Below are 19,376 nucleotides of genomic sequence, written 5' to 3' on the forward strand. Positions count from 1 at the left end.
GAAATGAGCGGCATACATCTGACCCATTAGCACTGTCTGGGGAAGTTTTCTATTCTCTTGAGAAACATTAAAATAAGAAATGGAAAAGCAAGTAAGCTAAGGTAAAACTATAAAAGGAGAAAATTCCAAACCAAAGGACTAACCAACCAGCCCTATCTCTATTGAAAAATTTAAAGGTTTTTCCCCGGACAAGACGCACACTTCGGCAAGTCAAATTCCTGTTTATTCCTGCAGTAAACGCAGAAGGTCGCACCGGAATCATCTGGCCAAATGCGTTTCGGGCTTCTCAAAGCATAACCGCAGAGGTAATTATAGGCATTAATTGTTTCATTAAATGCTTTTTGGCCCATGACTGGGCTTCAAGTGAGTCAAGGTGCATCATGGTAAACATAGTCCTGCAATTCATAATTCATCCCCTTCGTTGGTCTGCTGTGCCAAACATCCTTATTAAAAATGCAGTGCCTTCCAGTGGGATTGCCAGTGCCATCTTAACCAGTTTGCCACAGGTATTGTTCCTAACTCGCCGTTCAGTTCATGACTTGAATCATTGTCACACCTGACCTGCTGTTCAGTGGTGCAGTGTTCACGGCTGGACCGGCTGTATTAAATGCAAAGGAAAGGTTTGCCCCCGGACAAAGTTGCACACATCGGCAAGTCACATTCCTGTTTATTCTTGCAGTAAACGCTGAAGGTCGCATTGGAATTATCCGACCAAGTGCGTTTCGGGGTTCCTAGCCCTTGATCACTAGCCAAAGCGTGACAACAGCAGAGGTAATGACAGGCATTAATTAAATAACTTTGTTTATTAACATTTTCATTTGTACACAACAGACGGTTTACGGCATGGACAATGAATCGTAAACTGTTACAGTTCTTACACTATGTTCCCACAGTACCGAGCACATACAGCAATGACAGATCATTAGTGTTTCTTGCTTTTCCTCTACATAGGTCACACCCGACATTCATTACCTTGAGGTTTACATAACAAGTGTCCATTCCGAGAAGGTCCATTATTGTCCCGCATTTCGGAGCCATGTTTGAGATGTGTGTGTAGGCACAGGTAACTAAGCGCATTGGTGATGAATGCTTAGCCCCCTTCTGTGCGATCTGAAGAAAATAATTCCTGAGCATCACCTCAGCCCCTCCTCGCACCCACCCGGCACATGCCCCTCCTCCTCCCACCACTCTTCCCCATCATCCCCCCCCCTATTCACCCACGCGGACCTCATTACACCGACCTAGGCAATCTTAACGCCCCCACTCACACTCCTAATTCATCCTCCCCCTCCTACACCCATACCATACAATAATGGCACAACCCATTCAGGACCCCAAACTTGATGAAATTATACTTTCACTTCAACAAGTCAAAAAGGACCTCCAACTAATACAAAACATAATTCTCAATACACCAAAAATCAGAAGGCAGGTTTGAGATTATTCCACATACGTCCATAGTAACCGCCCCCACACCCACACCAACTGAACCCAACACATCAAATGCAACCATCACCAAGGTTGTATGCGACACCAAAATGGAGAACTTACCACAACGCCACATCCGGACCGATTCGTAGAAATGACCCTCCCACATCCAATGACATACACTCCCTTCTCCGCCCTTACAAGCTCCCCATCCCACCCATAGTACAGAATGTTCGAACCACAATATAAATAAACCTTCCCTTATCTAAACCATCCCCTCTAATCCACACAGAGCGCCAACCCACAGCACAGAATGTTCGAACCACACTATACATAAACCCTCCTGTATCCAAACCATCCCCCCTAATCCACACACAGCTCCTACACACAACCCTGGAGAAATATCTAAAGACAATCTGTTGCGAGTCCCCCTCTCACTAGAACACCAAACTATCATCAAGCCACATCGTAAATGCATCCTACTCAACTGTAGATCAGCTTCAAGACATGCAGCTGACGTAGCAGACCTCATACTTACGCATGAACCAGACCTCTTAATACTGACTGAAACTTGTTTAAACGAATCATCTACACCTATCCTAGACATTCTAGTCCCCCCAAATCACGACATCATCAGACTAGACAGAACGAATAGGCCGGGGGCGGTATTACCTTCATTCACCGGAACAGTTTGGCAGTGAACCAATCCCATTCTCCACTACTATCATCATGTGAATACCTGTGCATGACATCTCAAGCAACAACAATCCAGTTTGCTCATTGCACGCATTCTACCACCCTCCATGCGACAACCTAATTTTTGTTGAACAATTAATGGATATATTAACTACAAACACTGGTCCACAGACTGCCCAAATATTCCTCAGAGATCTTAATCTTCATTGGAACGACATTAATGACCCCATAGTCAATAGCCTCAAAAACTTCCTCATAGACTTAAACCTCTCCCAAATCTGTAACAGCCCCACACATGACAAGGGCTCAACCCTAGACTTGGTCATTTCCAATGCCGACTCCATCCAACTGAACACGATCCTCCCCTGTGATTGGTCCGACCACCATTGCATCACATTCTTTATAAACAAATCAGTAAGAACACACTCAGCCCAACCCACAAAACCCAAAATATGGAAAAGGAACCTAAAGAGTGTCAGCACAGACTTAGTCCTATTATCTAGTGCCAGCTTCCGGCTGCCCCCTACAGACCTTTTGGATGTCCATGCGCTGACAAACCACTACTTTACCTCTATGACCACGGTAATAGACACAGTTGCACCGCTACAATTGAAGAGGATATCCACAAAATATTCCAAACCTTGGTATGACGGCAGACTCAATGAGGTTAGAAGTTCCCTAAGACTAATTGAACGCCAATGGAGATCATCTCTATCCCTTGACCACCTTAAGCTGCTCAGAGCTGCCAGAAACTCCTATTACAGAAATATCAGAAGATCAAAAGCTACCTTCATTAGGAACCAATTAGACCAAGTCAAAAATAGACCCAAAAAATTATTTGATCTCATTAAAGCACAATCTACAGGTTTACCTCACCCCCCACAAGCTGGTCCTAGCTCTCAACCCAGCTGTGAAGAATTTGCCTCCTTCTTTAGTGAGAAGACTGACCTACTTAAGACCCCAGCGACCTGAAATGGCACTCACAAGAGCACCCCTCCTCCCTCGCTAACCTCCCCCAGCCCACCTCCTCCAAAATTCGCCCCAGAAACAATGCAGACTGGTATTCATTCAACCTTTACACAGAAGATGCAATACTAAAAGTAATCAGTAATCACATCACTCAACCCCTCTAACCATTTCACTGATCCTCTTCCTGCCAATTACCTAAAAGAGTTAATTCCGCTGCATTTGCCAGTGTGGACCAAGATTATCACCACGTCTCTGCTTCAAGGAATCATCCCTGAAAGTCTTACATCTGAGCAGGTATCACCCATCCTAAAGAAACCAACGGCAGACTACACTGACCTAAATAAATACCCCCGATCTCCAACATCCCAACTTTGGCCAAACTCCTGGAAAAATGTGCACACAGCCAGCTGGGAAATCACACTGACCATTTCAACCTGCTCAACCAATACTAATCTGGCTTTCGTGCAGGGCACATTACTGAATTGACCCTGACTCACATAATAGATTATGTACTAAAAATTCTTGACAAAAATGAAGCCCGTCTACTAATCCTTCTCGATTTCTCTTCGGTATTCGACATCGTCAAACATGATAATCTCCTAGACCTTCTGAGATATAGAATGGGCCTATCAGGATCAGTACTAAATTGGTTCACCTCTTTCCTCCAAAATAGATCCCAAAGATTCAAGGTCAATCAATCCCTCTCTATGCCCATCCCAGTCACTCTAGGAGTAACACAGGGTTCATCCCTCTCGCCTACACTCTTCAATCATTTCATGGAACCCCTGACTGAATTTCTTAGCTCCTCAAACATCCACTATCATATGTATGCTGATGACACACAACTATACCTAAAGATCCCCTCCCCGGACGACATCACAACTCTCAATTCAACACTGAAAAAAACCCAGATCTGGCTGGCAGACAACCACCTGAAACTAAACACCATCAAGACAGAATTCCTCCTAATCCCTCCAAACAAAACTACCAACATCGACGAATGGCTTAAACAACTCACAGCGCTCAACTGCCAACCTCATATTGTAGACTCAGCCAAATCACAAGGACTATTACTGGACACAAATCTTCACATGCAAAAACATATCAGTGCTGCAAAAAAAGGTGCAAATATTCAGATCAACAGCCTGAGAAAACTAAAACCATTCCTTCCTGCAAATGACTTCAAACTGGCAGTTCAAGCATTAGTAATCCCAAGACTAGACTATGGAAGTGCAATGCTATGCGGTCTTCCCAGATCATCAACGGGCCTTTTACAAACCTCGCTCAATTCAGCAGCTATGCTAATCATGGGCTCAAAAAGAAATTGTCATATTACCCCCGACCTTAGAGCTCTTAACTGGCTTCCTTTCAAAGCCAAATTTCAACTAAAAATCGCTTGCATGACCTACAAAGTCTTGCATCATAATGCACTGAGATACTTGGCCCAAGAATTGGTGCTCTCCTGTGGAGACAAGTCCTCCAGAAGTACCAGCAATCTTCTACTGAAACCTCAATGCTTTGCCAAAAAGAAAACATACAACTGTGCCTTCTCTGGAATCGCTCTGAGGATCTGGAACGCACTGCCCCTTGAAACAAAATGGAACCCTTCTTTTACCTCTTTTAAAAAAGAAGTAAAATCCCTACTTTTAAGGAAATTTTCATAAAACAGTGTACATACACATTTACGCAACTGAGAACTGTACTTCAAATCTTAATTATGTATTCATGTGTTCCTTTTGTTTCCTACTCTCTACTCATGTAAAGCGCTTTGATACACGCAAGGTTCATGTTCGCGCTATATAAAACCTTAACAATAATAAATGAGAGAATCCCATATATCTATGCTGTTTTGTTCTTAACAGTATGTCATGTCCTTAATCCACTCCTTAAATTGGGGGGCCCTACCTCTCCCCCACCTGCATGCTACCATGAGTTTTGCCAATAGCAGCCCAAGCGACAAACATCGTCTGATAGGCAGTGCAATTTTATTGATATAGCCCAACAGCCCAGATTACAGGCATTCATTGTCTCATTAAAAGCTTTTCCACCCTGGATTGGCCTCAAGTGAGTCAAGGTGCATCATGGTAAACATAGTCCTGCCATTCATATCTCTATTGAATGCATGTATTATTTAAGGATTTTCTTATTACAAAATGATGGCAGAGAGGATGAAGAGCTCCTAACGTGAATTATTACAGTGCAATTCTTCTCCCTCTTTGGGTTTTCAGAATCTGTGACATTTAATGTAACAAAATACTTATCTGTAGGTTTTAGTACAGAGATACAACAATCCACCCTTAAATGCCTTTTGACTTTAACATATACTTTTTGCCATCAATATGTCAGGCCTAATGTGTTTATTATAACTTTTCGTGATAGATCAGATCTATGGCAACAAAAATATTTTTCCTAGTAAGCCAGTCATGTCTGTAGCTGTAATCATTGGCTTCTCACCAAAACCAGCTGAGGCCTTCTGTACTGAGCATACGCTTTCCCACAAGACAACAATTAGGCATACAGTCATAAATAAAGTGTACAAAATTACAGTTGTCACAGCAAAACAGAATCTCTTCTAGGAGGAGCTAAGAAGGATTCTGACAGTAGAAATAGTCTATACCCACAGTTTGTAAGAGGGTTTAACGAGCACCAAAACCCTTGCCTAGTGTGGTAATGTGCCAGATTCTGTGTAACACAATTTGTGTCACTAGGCTTTAATACAGAGAAATAACAATCTCCCTTTAAATGCCTATTAACTTTAACATATGCATGTTAGAATCAATATGGCAGGCCAACTACCTATAACATAATTTTTCAATATAAACAATCTGACCTATAACTTTTACCATTGGCATATCACCAAACCCAGCTCAGACTAACTGTGTTGGTTCATAAGCCTTCCCACAAGTCAACCGTCCGGTATACCGTAATAAAATAACAAATCTGTACAAAATACAGTTGTCAAAACAATACAAATGTCCTAATATTAGAGCCTGATAAGGATTACCATAGTGCAAATTGTCAGTCCTCATGGCGTGTTCAGGAGGATCGCTTACATCAAAACCCTTACCTATTACAGCAATCTGCAAGATTACAGGGAACAAAATACCTGCCTGCAGCTTTACCATAGTGTAATAACAATCTACCATTGAAAGCCTATTGTCTTTTACGCATGATTTTCACAATAAGTAAGCAATGCCTTATTGCTTTGTCATAACTTTTCATTGAATCAGATCACACCTAAGGAATCTGACATAACTATTCCCAGTGAACTGATTAGGTGTCTATTCTTATCCAGAAGCTCGACACTGTATACAACCCAGGCCTCTTGAAGTATGTATATGTTGGCAATCATCAGGCATACATAAATAAAATAACAAACATGTTCAAAATGTAAGTTGGCAAAACAGTATACAACCCCTCTCAATAGGGCCTAACGAGAGTCCTCACAGTGAAATGCTATTTCCAGGTTTTGTCAGAGTGAGTGGCTAACACCAAAACCTTTGCCTACTCTAGTGATCTGTGAAATTGGATGCAAACAAATACCTTTCTACAAGCTGTAACATAATGTGATAATAATCCTCTGCTAGAGGCCTATTGGCTTTACCGTATGCTTTTCACAGAAAATAGGTCAGACCTACTACTTTTGTAATTATTTTTGATAATGAACAGGCCAGACCAATGGTATCAGGCATAACATTTCCCTCCGCACCAGTGCCTAATTTGTAAAAAAAAAAAAAAAAAGTGCCAGGGCTCTTTTCAGGAGGCTACTGCAGCTTGCATCACACATTGCCCCTGCCATGCTGCCAGTGATAGTAACAACACAACTATTAACCATCACACTCCTACAAGTTGGACAAATGGAATTAATTCAGGCCCCCAAATCTATAAGAATGACTTGGACAGCAGTCAATAGTAATTTTTTATGTATATTGAATTAATATTTAACTGTTTAGGTCATCTCTAAATTAGGTAGACCGTGCCACTTTGTGGCAGACTGTCACAAGCCCTGGTATTGGCAATTAAGTGCCAGTACTGAGCTACGGAAATCACCGTCTCAAATTAAGCCCTGCTGCACACAAGTATAGCCTAAAGGTGTTATTGTTGGCTTGTCCGCGTTACTAAATAAGGCCTTCTGAACTGAGGGTAAGCTTTCCCACAAGGCAACCATCAGGCATCCAGTCATAAAATTGTAAATGCTTACAAAATGACATATGACAAAGCAAAATATCTCTCCTAACAGGGCTAAACAAGGCTTCTACCATACCATATGTATGAGATTCCATGTAACAAAAAACCTATCAGTAGGCTTGAATTCAGAGTAATAAAAATTCACTCTTAAATACCTTTTAACTTTAACATATTCTTTTCACAATCAGTATGTCAAGCCCCACTGCCTTTAGTTCGTAGCTTTCACAATAAATAGTCCGGCATATATCTTTTATCATTGGTCTGTCACCATAACCAACTCAACCCTATTGTACTGAGTGTAAGCTTTTCCCAAGGCAACCATTCGGCATACAGTACTAAAGGTACAAATGTATACAAAATTACAGTTGGCAGCACACAATACCACCACTCCTGGGGGAGCCTAACAAGAATTATTGTAGTGAATATCTTATTTTCAGAGTTTGTTCAGCTGACTGACACACACAAAAAATAACTCTTGCATACTGCAGTAATCGCTGAAACTCCATATAATAAAATCGCTGCCTACAGGTTTAAGCACAGTGTTATAACGATCCATCCTTGAAAGCATATTGTTTTAACTGATGCTTTTCACAATAAATATATGGGATAGTTCTTTTATGCTAACATTTCATAATGCTGTCAAGTCAGACCTAAACATAGGAGAGAAATAGAGGAAGGGCCATACAGTCCCTTAAATCGGAAAGTGTAAGTGTATTGCCCATAGAAGCATGCAAAAGAAACAATCATTGGCAAAGCTAATGGGTCCCGTTTTGCTGATCAGTTGTTTGTTTTTTATTGCAGAATATGGCACAAAATAAAATGAGAAAAATGCTGCGCCCAAAAATAAACTCTTTAACTGAAGTGGCTGTTTTGCTAGTGATTTTATTTAAATAACAAACTTTTCAGTTGTGCCATGAATTTTATTATTATTTCTTAAGAATACAGGAATAATTTATCACTAAACCAAACCCACAAATTGCAGGCATCTATAACCTTACAGTGTCACTTAAAGACGTTATAATAGAAACTTTAAAAGGAGGCCGAAAATATATTACTATCTTAACTGTGCACCTAAAGTGCCAGCAAAATAAATAGCCAAATATAAAAAAATAAAGCACATTTTGAAACAGGTGTGGCAATAAGAGCAAGGAACTTTTTTCAGTGGATGTGAACAATGTGCTTAGGCTTTGTGCAGAGACTCGAAGTGAAGGGAGCCAACAGGTATAATAGGCTCACCCTTTGCCATTTCCCATTCAGCCAGCTACATGTGATCAGAAGGAAAATGCTAACAACAGTTTAACAGACCAATAGATGCAGCCCACTGACCAAAAGGCCCTCCTCTGTATGTATAGGGCGTATTAATGTTTTTTTTAAAAACAATAATCTGATGAGACAGCCAAAGCTATCTCAAACCAGACCTAAAATATGTTCCCTAATGACAGCAGAGGAAGGGTACAGCTTATCCATTCAGAACGCTGAGATATAAATGCTCCACTGTGGTAAAAACATAAAAATAGGGATAAAGTCCTTCAAATTCAAAGCAGGGAATTGAAATAAGTCTTTCAAATGAGGAGCCAGCTCCCATCATGGCCGCTCGGAGCCGATGCTCCGTTGCGAACCCTCATTTCTGCCTCCTAAAGGACGTTCCCACCATAGTGCTTTCCCACCGGTACAAAGATTCCAAAACCGCAATTCAGGCGGCTTACCTCGAGACTAATTTCGACCTACGCTGATCCAGCATCGCCGAAATATCTGTTGTGACGTCCCTCCCTGGGAATGTGCTAAGATGGTGCCCGGAGAGCTAAGCACTCGCGCCTGTTGCCGATGGTAGATCTCCGTGATGCCCCCGAACTCCGTCCTATCCAACATGATGCAGCTGCATACTTGCATGGAAACCGCTGTGAAAGAAGGATGTTTGAAGTGTCAAAAATCATGATAATTAGTCTGAAATGTCTCTGATAAAATAAGTGCACAAAATGTTTACATAGTCCATCAAGAACACAAAAGTGTTGGCCAATTCGCTCACTAGTGTTGCTCGGCATAGTTGGGCAGGACCTCAACGGTGATTAGTAAGTTGAGCAAGACACTAGTCATGTGTCGCATGGGTGACCCCCCCCCCAATAGTGGCAGTTTCTATATAACATGTGTGGGCTAGACCTTGGTCAAGGGAAACATGAGGGCTAAGCAAAAAACACCTCTGGGCTATCTCAGGTGAGGATGATGACCCTTGTTAGAGATTACCACAAGGGACAGAGGCAGGCATAGTACCAAATCTGACTCAAGAATAAAAGTTGTGCATCTTTCTAGTGTGGAGATAAGTTAATGTGTAAATATCACGTGACAGCACGGCTACCTTTCCCTCCACCCCGCCTCCTCCCCCTCTCCCCCACTCTCGATGCGCCACCTGCGGCTGAGGTGAAGTGACCCTGCTGGGCCTCTCCTCTCTGGGCCTGGGGTGTGGACCGGACTGCTCGGCGGCCGTTACGGGCGGCGTTGGCCCTCTAGAGTGCGTCCCCGAACCAGACGTGGGATCTGGTGGCTCCCTGGGGGCCTCGCCCATAGTTCTGTGTGGTGGGGCTTATGTGGCCTCCTGTTCCTCAACTTTGACCTGTCCTGGGTCACTAATCATTACTGCGCTCCCGGGGTCACCTGCCCATGTCGGTCTTGGACCCGCTAGTACCCCAGACCCCTGCAGACTTTGTGTCTAGCCACCCTGGCGGAGCACTCTGTGGCCCTGGTGGGGGGGCCCCTGTTTGGCCCTGGATCGTGGTCCTTCTTCCCTCCTCCTCGACTCCGGCTGCACATTTTGGGTGGCAGCAGTTTGACCCGTGCCGAGTCCTTACGTTAGCTGCTTGTTCCTGCTGACCCATTGCTTGCCTGCATTAGCTTATCAACTTCCCACTGTGGGGTCTGCTTCTGGGGACGTGAGGAACCTTTGAATCCCTAGAGCCGCCATGGGCAGAACTGACAGATCGGCGAAGACCCCTGCCACCCAGAAGAATCTTTACCACCTTGGAAGCGGGGGCTTTCCTGGGGCGTGGCTGAACAGGAGGCCCCTCCATCCGCGGACTTAGCCACCATACTCCAGGCCATCCATGCATCCCAGACCTTGGTGGAAGGCAAAATCGCAGAAGTGCGAGTTGACATGGCTCTCATTCAGCAGGACCTCCGTAACGCCACTGCCCGGATTATAGAGACTGAAACCACATCTCCACTGTTGAAGATGACGTTCAACAACTTAAGGGGCAGGTGGCTCGTCTTCAGTCGCACACTCAGGAGTTGCACCGTCAGGCAGAGGATGCTGAAAACAGATCCCAACGCAATAACCTCCACCTGGTGGGCTTTCCGGAGGGGGTGGAGCAGGGCAGCGAGGCGGATTTCCTGGAGAGGTGGTGCGGTCGTGGGTCCCGGAGGGCTCTCTCTCTCCATGGTTTGCGATTGAGCGGGCCCACCGGTCTTTGGCCCCAAGACCGGCGCCAGGTGCGTCCCCCCCCCCCCCCCCGCCCATTCATCATGCGGATTCTCAATTTCAAAGACCGCGACATTGTCCTGGCTGAAGCCCGCAAACAACAGCGACTGCGCTATGAAAATTGTGCAATCATGATGTTCCCAGACTACACCCGCGAGGTCAAGGGCCAGCGCCGCTCCTTTGGGAGGTCAAGCAGGTGGAGGTTATTGCGTTGGGATCTGTTTTCAGCATCCTCTGCCTGACGGTGCAACTCCCTGGTTTATTGTTAGGGCGACAGATGCTTCCGTTCCTGAAGTGTAAGGTGGGGGGTGGGAGAGGTGTTGGGGGGGGGGGGGGGGGGGCGAGGGGGGGTGACCGTTGTCCTGTGTTTCAGTTGTATTTTTGGTTCTTTCCTTTTTTTTTGTTCCGCTACACCAGCTTTAACATGGCACCCTGATTTGCACCCCGTGAGACACGCAGATCTCCCTTCGGATACTCTGATGGACCTATTGTTGTGTTTTGGGTTTTTTAGTTCTACCACACCAGCATTCATGAAGCACCCCGACGTACACCCAATAGGACAGACAGACTGGACCTCCCCTTTCAGACTTGTATTCACACTGCCAACCCAAGCTCCATGTCCGACACACCATTAATAAACACCCCCCTGTGCATCATGTCCTGGAACGTTAATGGCCTCCTGGACCGCTATAAACGCATGGCTGTCCTCAGATACAAGCAGCGCTTGCGGTCGGACATCTTACTCTTACAAGAAACCCACCTGCTGGGTAATCGCTGCCCCTTCTTAACGCGGTACGGCTATGATAGAGTGTAGCATTTGGGATTTACAAGTGGTTCCCGAGGGCTGGCGATCCTAGTGAGACGCTCCCTTTCTCTGGTGACTGTCCAAACGACTCTTGATGCCCAGGGCACTTTTGTGGTCCTCAGTGGCACACTAAACGGCAACCCGCTCAACCTGGTGACCATTTAATCTCCCCCCTGACGACGATCCTAGCTAAGTCTGTTGACCTCCTGGCAACTCTGCCCCCTGGTCCCACATTCCTTGGGGGCGACTGTAACGCAGTCTCATCACCTGACCTCGACACGACGGACCCTCCATCTCCTGGTGGAATTGCACAAGCCAAGCAGCTGAGGTCTTGGTCTGAATCACTGGGTTTATGCGACGCCTGGCGATTATGGCACCCTCACTCTAAACAATTCACACACACCTCAGCAGCACACCACACACAGGCGCGCATTGACGCCATCTTCGTTCCTTCGACGGACTGTCTTTTGATTCAGGACGTCTCGCTTCTTCCAAGAGGTATCTCTGACCACTCGCCAGTGATGATCCGTACAGGTCCCCTCCCCCTGACTCTGTCCGGAAAACATGGAGGTTCAATGCCTCTTTTCTTCAAGACAAGGATTTCAGGAAGGTGGTGAAGTGGGAGCTAACACAGTACTTTCTCTCTAACGAGGGCTCCCTGTCCTCCCCAGGCACCCTGTGGGAGGCGGGCAAGGCCACGATTAGGGGGGGATCACCAAGGGCCAACTCAAACTCCAGCGACAAGCCCAACTGGAACAGATTACCTCGCTGGAGGCGCAGGCCCTACGCCTCGAACGTGCCTCGGCCCTATCCCCAGATGCTTCCGACACGAGACTTCGGACCCGGTTCCGGTCGGAGATCAAGCAGCTGTCGCTGGATGCGGCCAAACTCCTTTGGCGCTGCTCCGTGGCCAGGATATATGGATGGGGCGACAAGAATAGCTCGCTCCTTCACCGCTTGGCTATGTACCCAATGGCAAACTGTATAATCCCTGAAATAGCGGCACCAGGCGGGTCACTGTGCCGTGCCCCAATGGAAATGGTGCAAGCCTTTGCCGCCTACTACCCCAAGCTATACGGGGTATAGCCCGAGCCCCAACCCCGTCCCTTACGGACCTGATGGACGTGGAGGGTGGTCACCTTCCATCTGTAGGTGCCGCTGCTCAAGCCGATCTGGACCGCCCCATTTCCCATGAGGAAATTGGAGACGCAATCGCTCTTGTGTCATCTGGCAAGACACCGGGCCCAGATGGCCTTCCTCAAGAATACTATGCACAATACCGAGATGTTCTCATCCCTTACCTGGACGCACCGTTTCGCGAAGCTGTGGAGAAAGGCTCCTTACATCAGGAAACTGACATAACCACCATCGTTATGTTATGTTATTTATTCTTGTAGAGCGCACGGTTACCCTGAGGTGTCCTGGCGCTAAGTGCTGACTACCTAAGAGGCAAAATAGTTTTATTGGGAGAAGAGCATAATTTTTAAACCCTTGTGAAAGGACAGAAGGTCCGGAGCATTTCTAAGCATGAAAGGCAGGTCATTCCATGCTCTGGATGCACAGACAATAAAACCTCGGCCTCCCCAATTTTTTTTTTAAAAAGAGGCCGCTTGTACTTGCTTGAACAACAGTTGATGGACAGAATGCAGAACAATGTCATACATTCACCCCAGTACAGAGATCTGGGCCTAAATCCATCGTTTTTTTGCACTCCACACCACCCCAGTTAAGACATGGCCATATGCAAATCAGCCTTGACCCAGTGCCTCATGGGAACAGTCCAGCCCGAACTGCCAAGCCATGTCTTTCCTGGACCGGAATCAAGCATCCTAGGACCGGTTTCTGGCTATCAGCCGTCTTCAGCCAGGATAGCTTGACTCCAGAGGTGTGGAGAGCATGGGACTCACGTCTGAGCATACCCATCCCACTCGGGATTGACAAATGCAAAAACAACAGTTGATGGACAGAATGCAGAACAATGTCATACATTCACCCCAGTACAGAGATCTGGGCCTAAATCCATCGTTTTTTTGCACTCCACACCACCCCAGTTCAGACATGGCCAAATGCAAATCAGCCTTGACCCTGTGCCTCATGGGAACAGTCCATCCCGAACTGCCAAGCCATGTCTTTCCTGGACCGGAATCAAGCATCCTAGGACCGGTTTCTGGCTATCAGCTGTCTTCAGCCAGGATAGCTTGACTCCAGTGGTGTGGAGAGCATGGGACTCACGTCTGGCTGAAGAAGAATGACATACCCTGAAACCGGTCTCAGGATGCTTGTTTCCGGTCCAGGGAGGACCTGGCCTGGCAGTTCGGTCTGAACTGTTTCCATGGGGCACAGGGTCAAGACTGATTTGCATATGGCTGGGTCCAAACTGGGGTGGCATAATGGGCAAAAGAACGAAGGATTTAACCCAGATCTTTTGACTGGGGGACAATGTTTGGATTGTCAGCATTACGTCCATCATTTGTTTGCTGTAACTCTGTACTTAACCCAGCTTCCATGACACACAAATCAGTTCTACACTGTAGTCCTCCAATGTCCCCTCACCACCCCCGCCACCCGTGTGTAACCCTACCAACACCTTATTTGCGTCTACTACTTTTTCTCCATAATTCCTGCACCTTTACCTAGCTTTAAGGTTGGCCTCCGATCTGGATCCAGCAGCCTAACCAGCCGAGAAGGGGTACCACCAACTTCTAGTTTCTAACGTGCTCCACGTCTGGCCTTACACTCCTCCAAAATACTGGGAACAACCATATTATTTGAATGGATATCTGAATCCTCCCTCCACCTTTGCTGCTTTGCCACCACTTCTTTTCCTCCTTTGCTTGAATCTCATCATCATCTACCATTTCACCCTCTTCGAACCCCTTACCTTCGAGCCTGCTCTGGATCCAGCTGCCTAAAAGCTGCAAAGGGGCACTACCACCAAGCTAGTATCGGTTGTGCTTCAGGTCCGGCATCAAACTCCTGCAACATACTAGGAACAACCATATTGTCTGACTCCCCGACTCAATTTCTCATAATCCAACTGTGGATGAGTTCCTCTGACTTCCCACAGCCCTGTGGGCACCAAGACCTGCGTATCCGCACAGCGATCTGCATTTGTCCTTAACCCCACTGCCCTTCCCGGAGGTAAGCTAAGAGGCCCTGGTATGCCATCCCGGCTGTGCCCTGCCCTGCTGTTGTGCTGCGTACCATCACGAGCCGAACTGGGCCGTCCACGTTGATGCACTACCGAGGCCACACTAGACCTTCCTGTGGCAACATTGTAGCTGTCCACTTTCAAAGTGGGCATTTGCTGATGTTGGCTTTGCCGTTGCCTGCGCCATTTTAAGTGCATCCTGCAGTGGCAAAGCGACTAACAACGTTGAGCGTGTAATGGGAGAGTGATCGAGGGAGATGGGCATAAGAGATAGTGAAAGCCAGGGGGATTAGCAAGAGAGAGACTGAGAACGGCAGTGAGAGAGCAGGATACTGAGCTGCATCAGTGCTCAGTGTTGTCAGATTGGGCTAGATCATGCACGATTGGGCTATATTTTTATGGTTGTGCGGTGAAATATTTGTTTGTGTGGTCTGTGCGGTTAGACAAATAAAACGCTAGGATCTGTTCCCGGGAGAACGGGGAACATGTTGGCCTGTCCCCTCTCTCACTACACCTACCCCTAGTTTGATGGCTATTGAAAACGAGCAACCATTAGAGTTCAATGGCTTCCTTGCATTGCTGAACCCCAGTGCTACTGCACTGATGATAGCTTTCCTTCTATTTCCACCTCTACGCCACACAAATGTCAGTAGACATCCAGGGTGTTGTCTCAAACGTAAACCTATTTCCTAACATAAACATACGCTAACAGACATTTCTTGCAGTACTTGCTCCACTTTTAAACAGTATACTTGTTCTGAAACAGTGCTGATGAATCTCACTTCAGGGACGATGATCAGGCAAATGAATAAAAGACTTGCAAAGAGAGGATTATGGAGCTGACTTGCAGACTAACCAGTGAAAGGTTTGGAATCTGAGCAGTCACTTATTCACAAGTGTGCAAGCTTATTAACAAAAGGGAAATGCAGGGGTGACAATGAGGAGGTTTGCTATGGTGCCTCTTCATTACACATCAGCATTCAAGTCTGCTTTTGTGCTTTCTGCTACATTTATATATGGGCACTGCCGGATTAGAGGAGTTAAGTGGATTAGCTCGATAGTGTTTTTGCGGAACAACACAACCCCACAGGGAATAATGAAGTGCTGCAAAAACACAAAATACCCCAAATGTCCACTGCTTGTGCCATGAAGTTTACAGATCAATACAGCATTATTCTGGGGGTCTGAAGGGTATGGCCAGTCATTGTATGGCTATGGTATGATATGGCCTGGGATTGTATGGCATGGTAACTCTCTTAATATATCATATACCTCCACTCTGACTCATCCCAAACCTCATTCTACTACTGTGATGTCCAGAATCTCAATTTCCAGACTCTTCCCTCCTCTGTCCCTCCTTGGATCACCCTAACCCTTATTTTACTACTATGATCTCCCCAATCCCTTTCTAGAGACTCTTCCCTCCTCTATCTCTCTTATTGCTCACCTGAAACCTCATCTTACTACTATGATCTCCCAATGAACACTTTCTAGACCATTCCCACTTCTATCTCTCCACTAACCTTTTCAATCCCATTAACAGTCTCACATGTTTACTGCTCAAATTAACTAATTTTTCCCTATGCTAATCCACCACTAATCTTTTTGGGTTACAGAGTACCGTGCTACTCGCCGAAAATCGCTTCAACGCCTCTTCATGGCTAGTAAGCTCTATAATATACAATTGTACAATTACAATTACAATATGCCTGGCCTGACTGTGAGCTCAGACCTGCCCTGTTAGAAGTGTGACCAAACCCACTTGAAAAGTGCAATTTTGTCAAAAGCATTGCAACAAACGCATCTCAACTATACTGCCTCTCTTGCTCTTTTCAGACTCAGCAAGACTATACATTCTGTGCAGACCACTTCTGTAAGATGGTCCGGCCAGTGATCTTCATTTACTGCCTGCTTGACTCTGTCACTGCCCCTCCTTCCTTAAAGTAGCAATATTGGGCTACTTTGGGCTACTTTTTGGTTAACTGTGTGCAAGAGAATGCACTAAAGATCTGGAGTGCCTAGTGAAAGAGCCATATGGTGGGGGAAGAGATAAGGGAGCGAGAGGAAGAACACACACTTCAGGTAATACAGCAGAGACTGAGCGAGTGAGGGGAAGGAGCAGGACATGCATTCGACAGGAGCGGTAAATTAAAACAATGTTAAAAATAAAAGTAGCTGCATTATGTCAGCAGTGGAAGAATACAACTCATTTATTCAAGAGCGATGTTAAAGAAAAAATGCTCCCGAGGCAAGACGAACACAAGAAAGAGAGGATTCGAAAAGCCATTCATTCAAGAGCAGCAGACTTAGACAAAAATGCTATCCGCTACTACTGATGACTAATATATGCCAAATAAAAATGCAGTGACTTTATGACTTCTAACAAATTGTATTCCCTAGCATAAGGTGGTACTGATTTAGAATGCACTGATTAAATAAACTCAGTTCAGATTTGTATTTACTAAGGTAGCACAGTGTCTCGAATATCAATTAAACTGTGATAAACCTACAAAGTTAACAGAACTCGGGATACAGCAGTGTGATTCTTAAGAATGTTCCCTCCCTAAATACCCAATTTTTTATGGAAGTTCATAATTTCCATTAATCTAGCAATATTGAGCCTCAACATCTTACATCCTACCTGCCTCCATGTACTGGTGCTGTTGGATTTGTTATCGCCTTTTGTTATGGAGAACCACTGAACCTTACCTTATCGACCAGTATGAAAGGAGGAGGTGGGGTCCATGAAATGTATTCATTTTGTCATGGACGATAAAAAGTGGAGGGTGGGAATGCATTTCTATTTCTGTCGTCCTATTTAACATTCATATTACTCCCTTCGTCTGTCTCATTTGAAGAAATATGTCAACAACACCCACTTATTTATACATTTTTAGGGGTCCGATTGTCAGTGCCACAGACTAGAGAGAATATCTGCCTGGCAGCTGGAGTTAGATGTATTAAAGTTTACTGCAATTGAAATAGGCTCCAAGAGAACTCTCCAACCCTCTTAGCTCTTCCACCATCATTTTGTTGCCCAAAATGAACCGGAGGAATTTCAGTGACGATTGTATTTCCTCCGAGGCGATAAACTGTATTAAAGCTTGCATTTTTGCTTACAAAAACTAAAACAGATCTTCTTAGAAGCACTGTCAAGCTGCAAAGGTTACAGGATAGACAATGTAGTTTCGAGGAATATTGAGGTATTTTGATTATTTCAGACCGTAAACTGAAAAAACTTTACACGTGATCAATTTTGCCCGTCACAGCAAATTGAACATAATTTAAAAAGCCGACCATTTCTAGTGAATGTTCACTAATTAGGCTTGCCTCAATACCATCTAATAGCTGTGTTTGAGGTAAATGATTTGGCAGGTTTGACAAGCCTCATGTAAGGACACACTTACTGACTCAACTAAATATATTACTGCATGTTTGCATGTCTATTATGATGAATAATCGAATAAAGACTTCTTGAAATTGAAAAAATTGAAATTGACTCAAACTGCTATTTGCTAAAAATATTTAATTTGTATAACTTTGTACAGTACAGCGTGTAGAAATGCATTTAGCAGGCGTATGTTTCCATGTAACATTATATTACGAAGATATATGTGATTGCTACCATTAAAACCCTTTTACTCGCTTTGTCTAACTACTGTCAGGAGTTAACAAATGTTAGGTAAAATTCTAGTCGTCATGGAATATACCTTCGTAATTTTAGTCTTTGCTTTTGATGGCCAACTACAGATTGCTTTTCTGCGAGCACCCTTTATTATCTAAAAACATGATGTTACTTTAGCAAAAAAGTTAACGCTTTGTAATTTTGTTATAGATGTTTATTGCCGTTTTCTTCCCCATAGGTTATTTTCAGCAGAAGGTTATTGAATATCAACGACTAAAGGAGCTCAAATGAAATGATTATTTCGTAGAATGGACGCGACTGAACACGGACCAAACTTTAAAAATACAGCCGTTGTTGAACGTTTCCTGTATATGACTTTCTAAGACTTCCTTTGACATGATTAGGGTGGTAGCTGCTGAAAAACAAATTGTACTGTATTTATCAGCCTTTACTGGACTGTACAGACCTGGCATTACAGATAAAGTAGTAATGTACATAAAACGCTCTAGTTGTATAGATATTTCGACAAATGTAAGTAATCTAAAAGGAATTTCAAATATGGATTTTCTGTGTTTTTAATGTAAATATTGCACAGTTTTAAATAACGTTCGATTATATTTTATCAGATGTGACTCGTTCATTTTAATGGATACATTGTGCTTTTTGAATATCAAAGATGTGATTTAATTGAAATTAAATTTTAAAATAAAAACTGATTTCAGTTGTACATGTACAGTGATGGCGATTTTTCTGTGTAATGTTTCACTTTTGCTCAAGAAATCACAACCCTAAGACAATTAAACATTTTGATCATGATACAAAGAAATAATTATTTCCAAACGTATGCGAGTGTTTGGATTTACTTAGCTGGAAAGCAACATATTGCATTGGCATCTCGTTCATACAGTATGCTCTGCACCCCCTCTCCTACAGAGTAATCCCTTTGAGTTTGTGCTATATTCTCAGTGCAGTGGCTGCTCCCGCTCTTTGGGGGCGAAGACTACCACAGCACTCTCACCAGTTGTTTAGGAATGGTGCCATTGGC

General features: G+C 44.5%; 1 protein-coding gene across 2 annotated transcripts in view; it reads left to right on the plus strand.

Moving 5' to 3' along the window:
- The window catches only part of DENND2D (DENN domain containing 2D), a 796,377-nt gene extending 777,319 nt beyond the window's left edge, over positions 1–19,058 (plus strand). For both annotated transcript variants that reach the window (XM_078644124.1, XM_078644126.1), the window contains one exon: positions 18,570–19,058. In XM_078644124.1, the coding sequence (XP_078500250.1) occupies positions 18,570–18,622 (53 nt within the window). In that variant the 3' untranslated portion in view covers positions 18,623–19,058. The remainder of the gene's footprint in view (positions 1–18,569) is intronic.
- The last annotated feature ends 318 nt before the right edge of the window (positions 19,059–19,376 follow it).

This window comes from Lissotriton helveticus, chromosome 5_1 (assembly GCF_964261635.1).
Source record: "Lissotriton helveticus chromosome 5_1, aLisHel1.1, whole genome shotgun sequence".
NCBI lineage: Eukaryota > Metazoa > Chordata > Amphibia > Caudata > Salamandridae > Lissotriton > Lissotriton helveticus.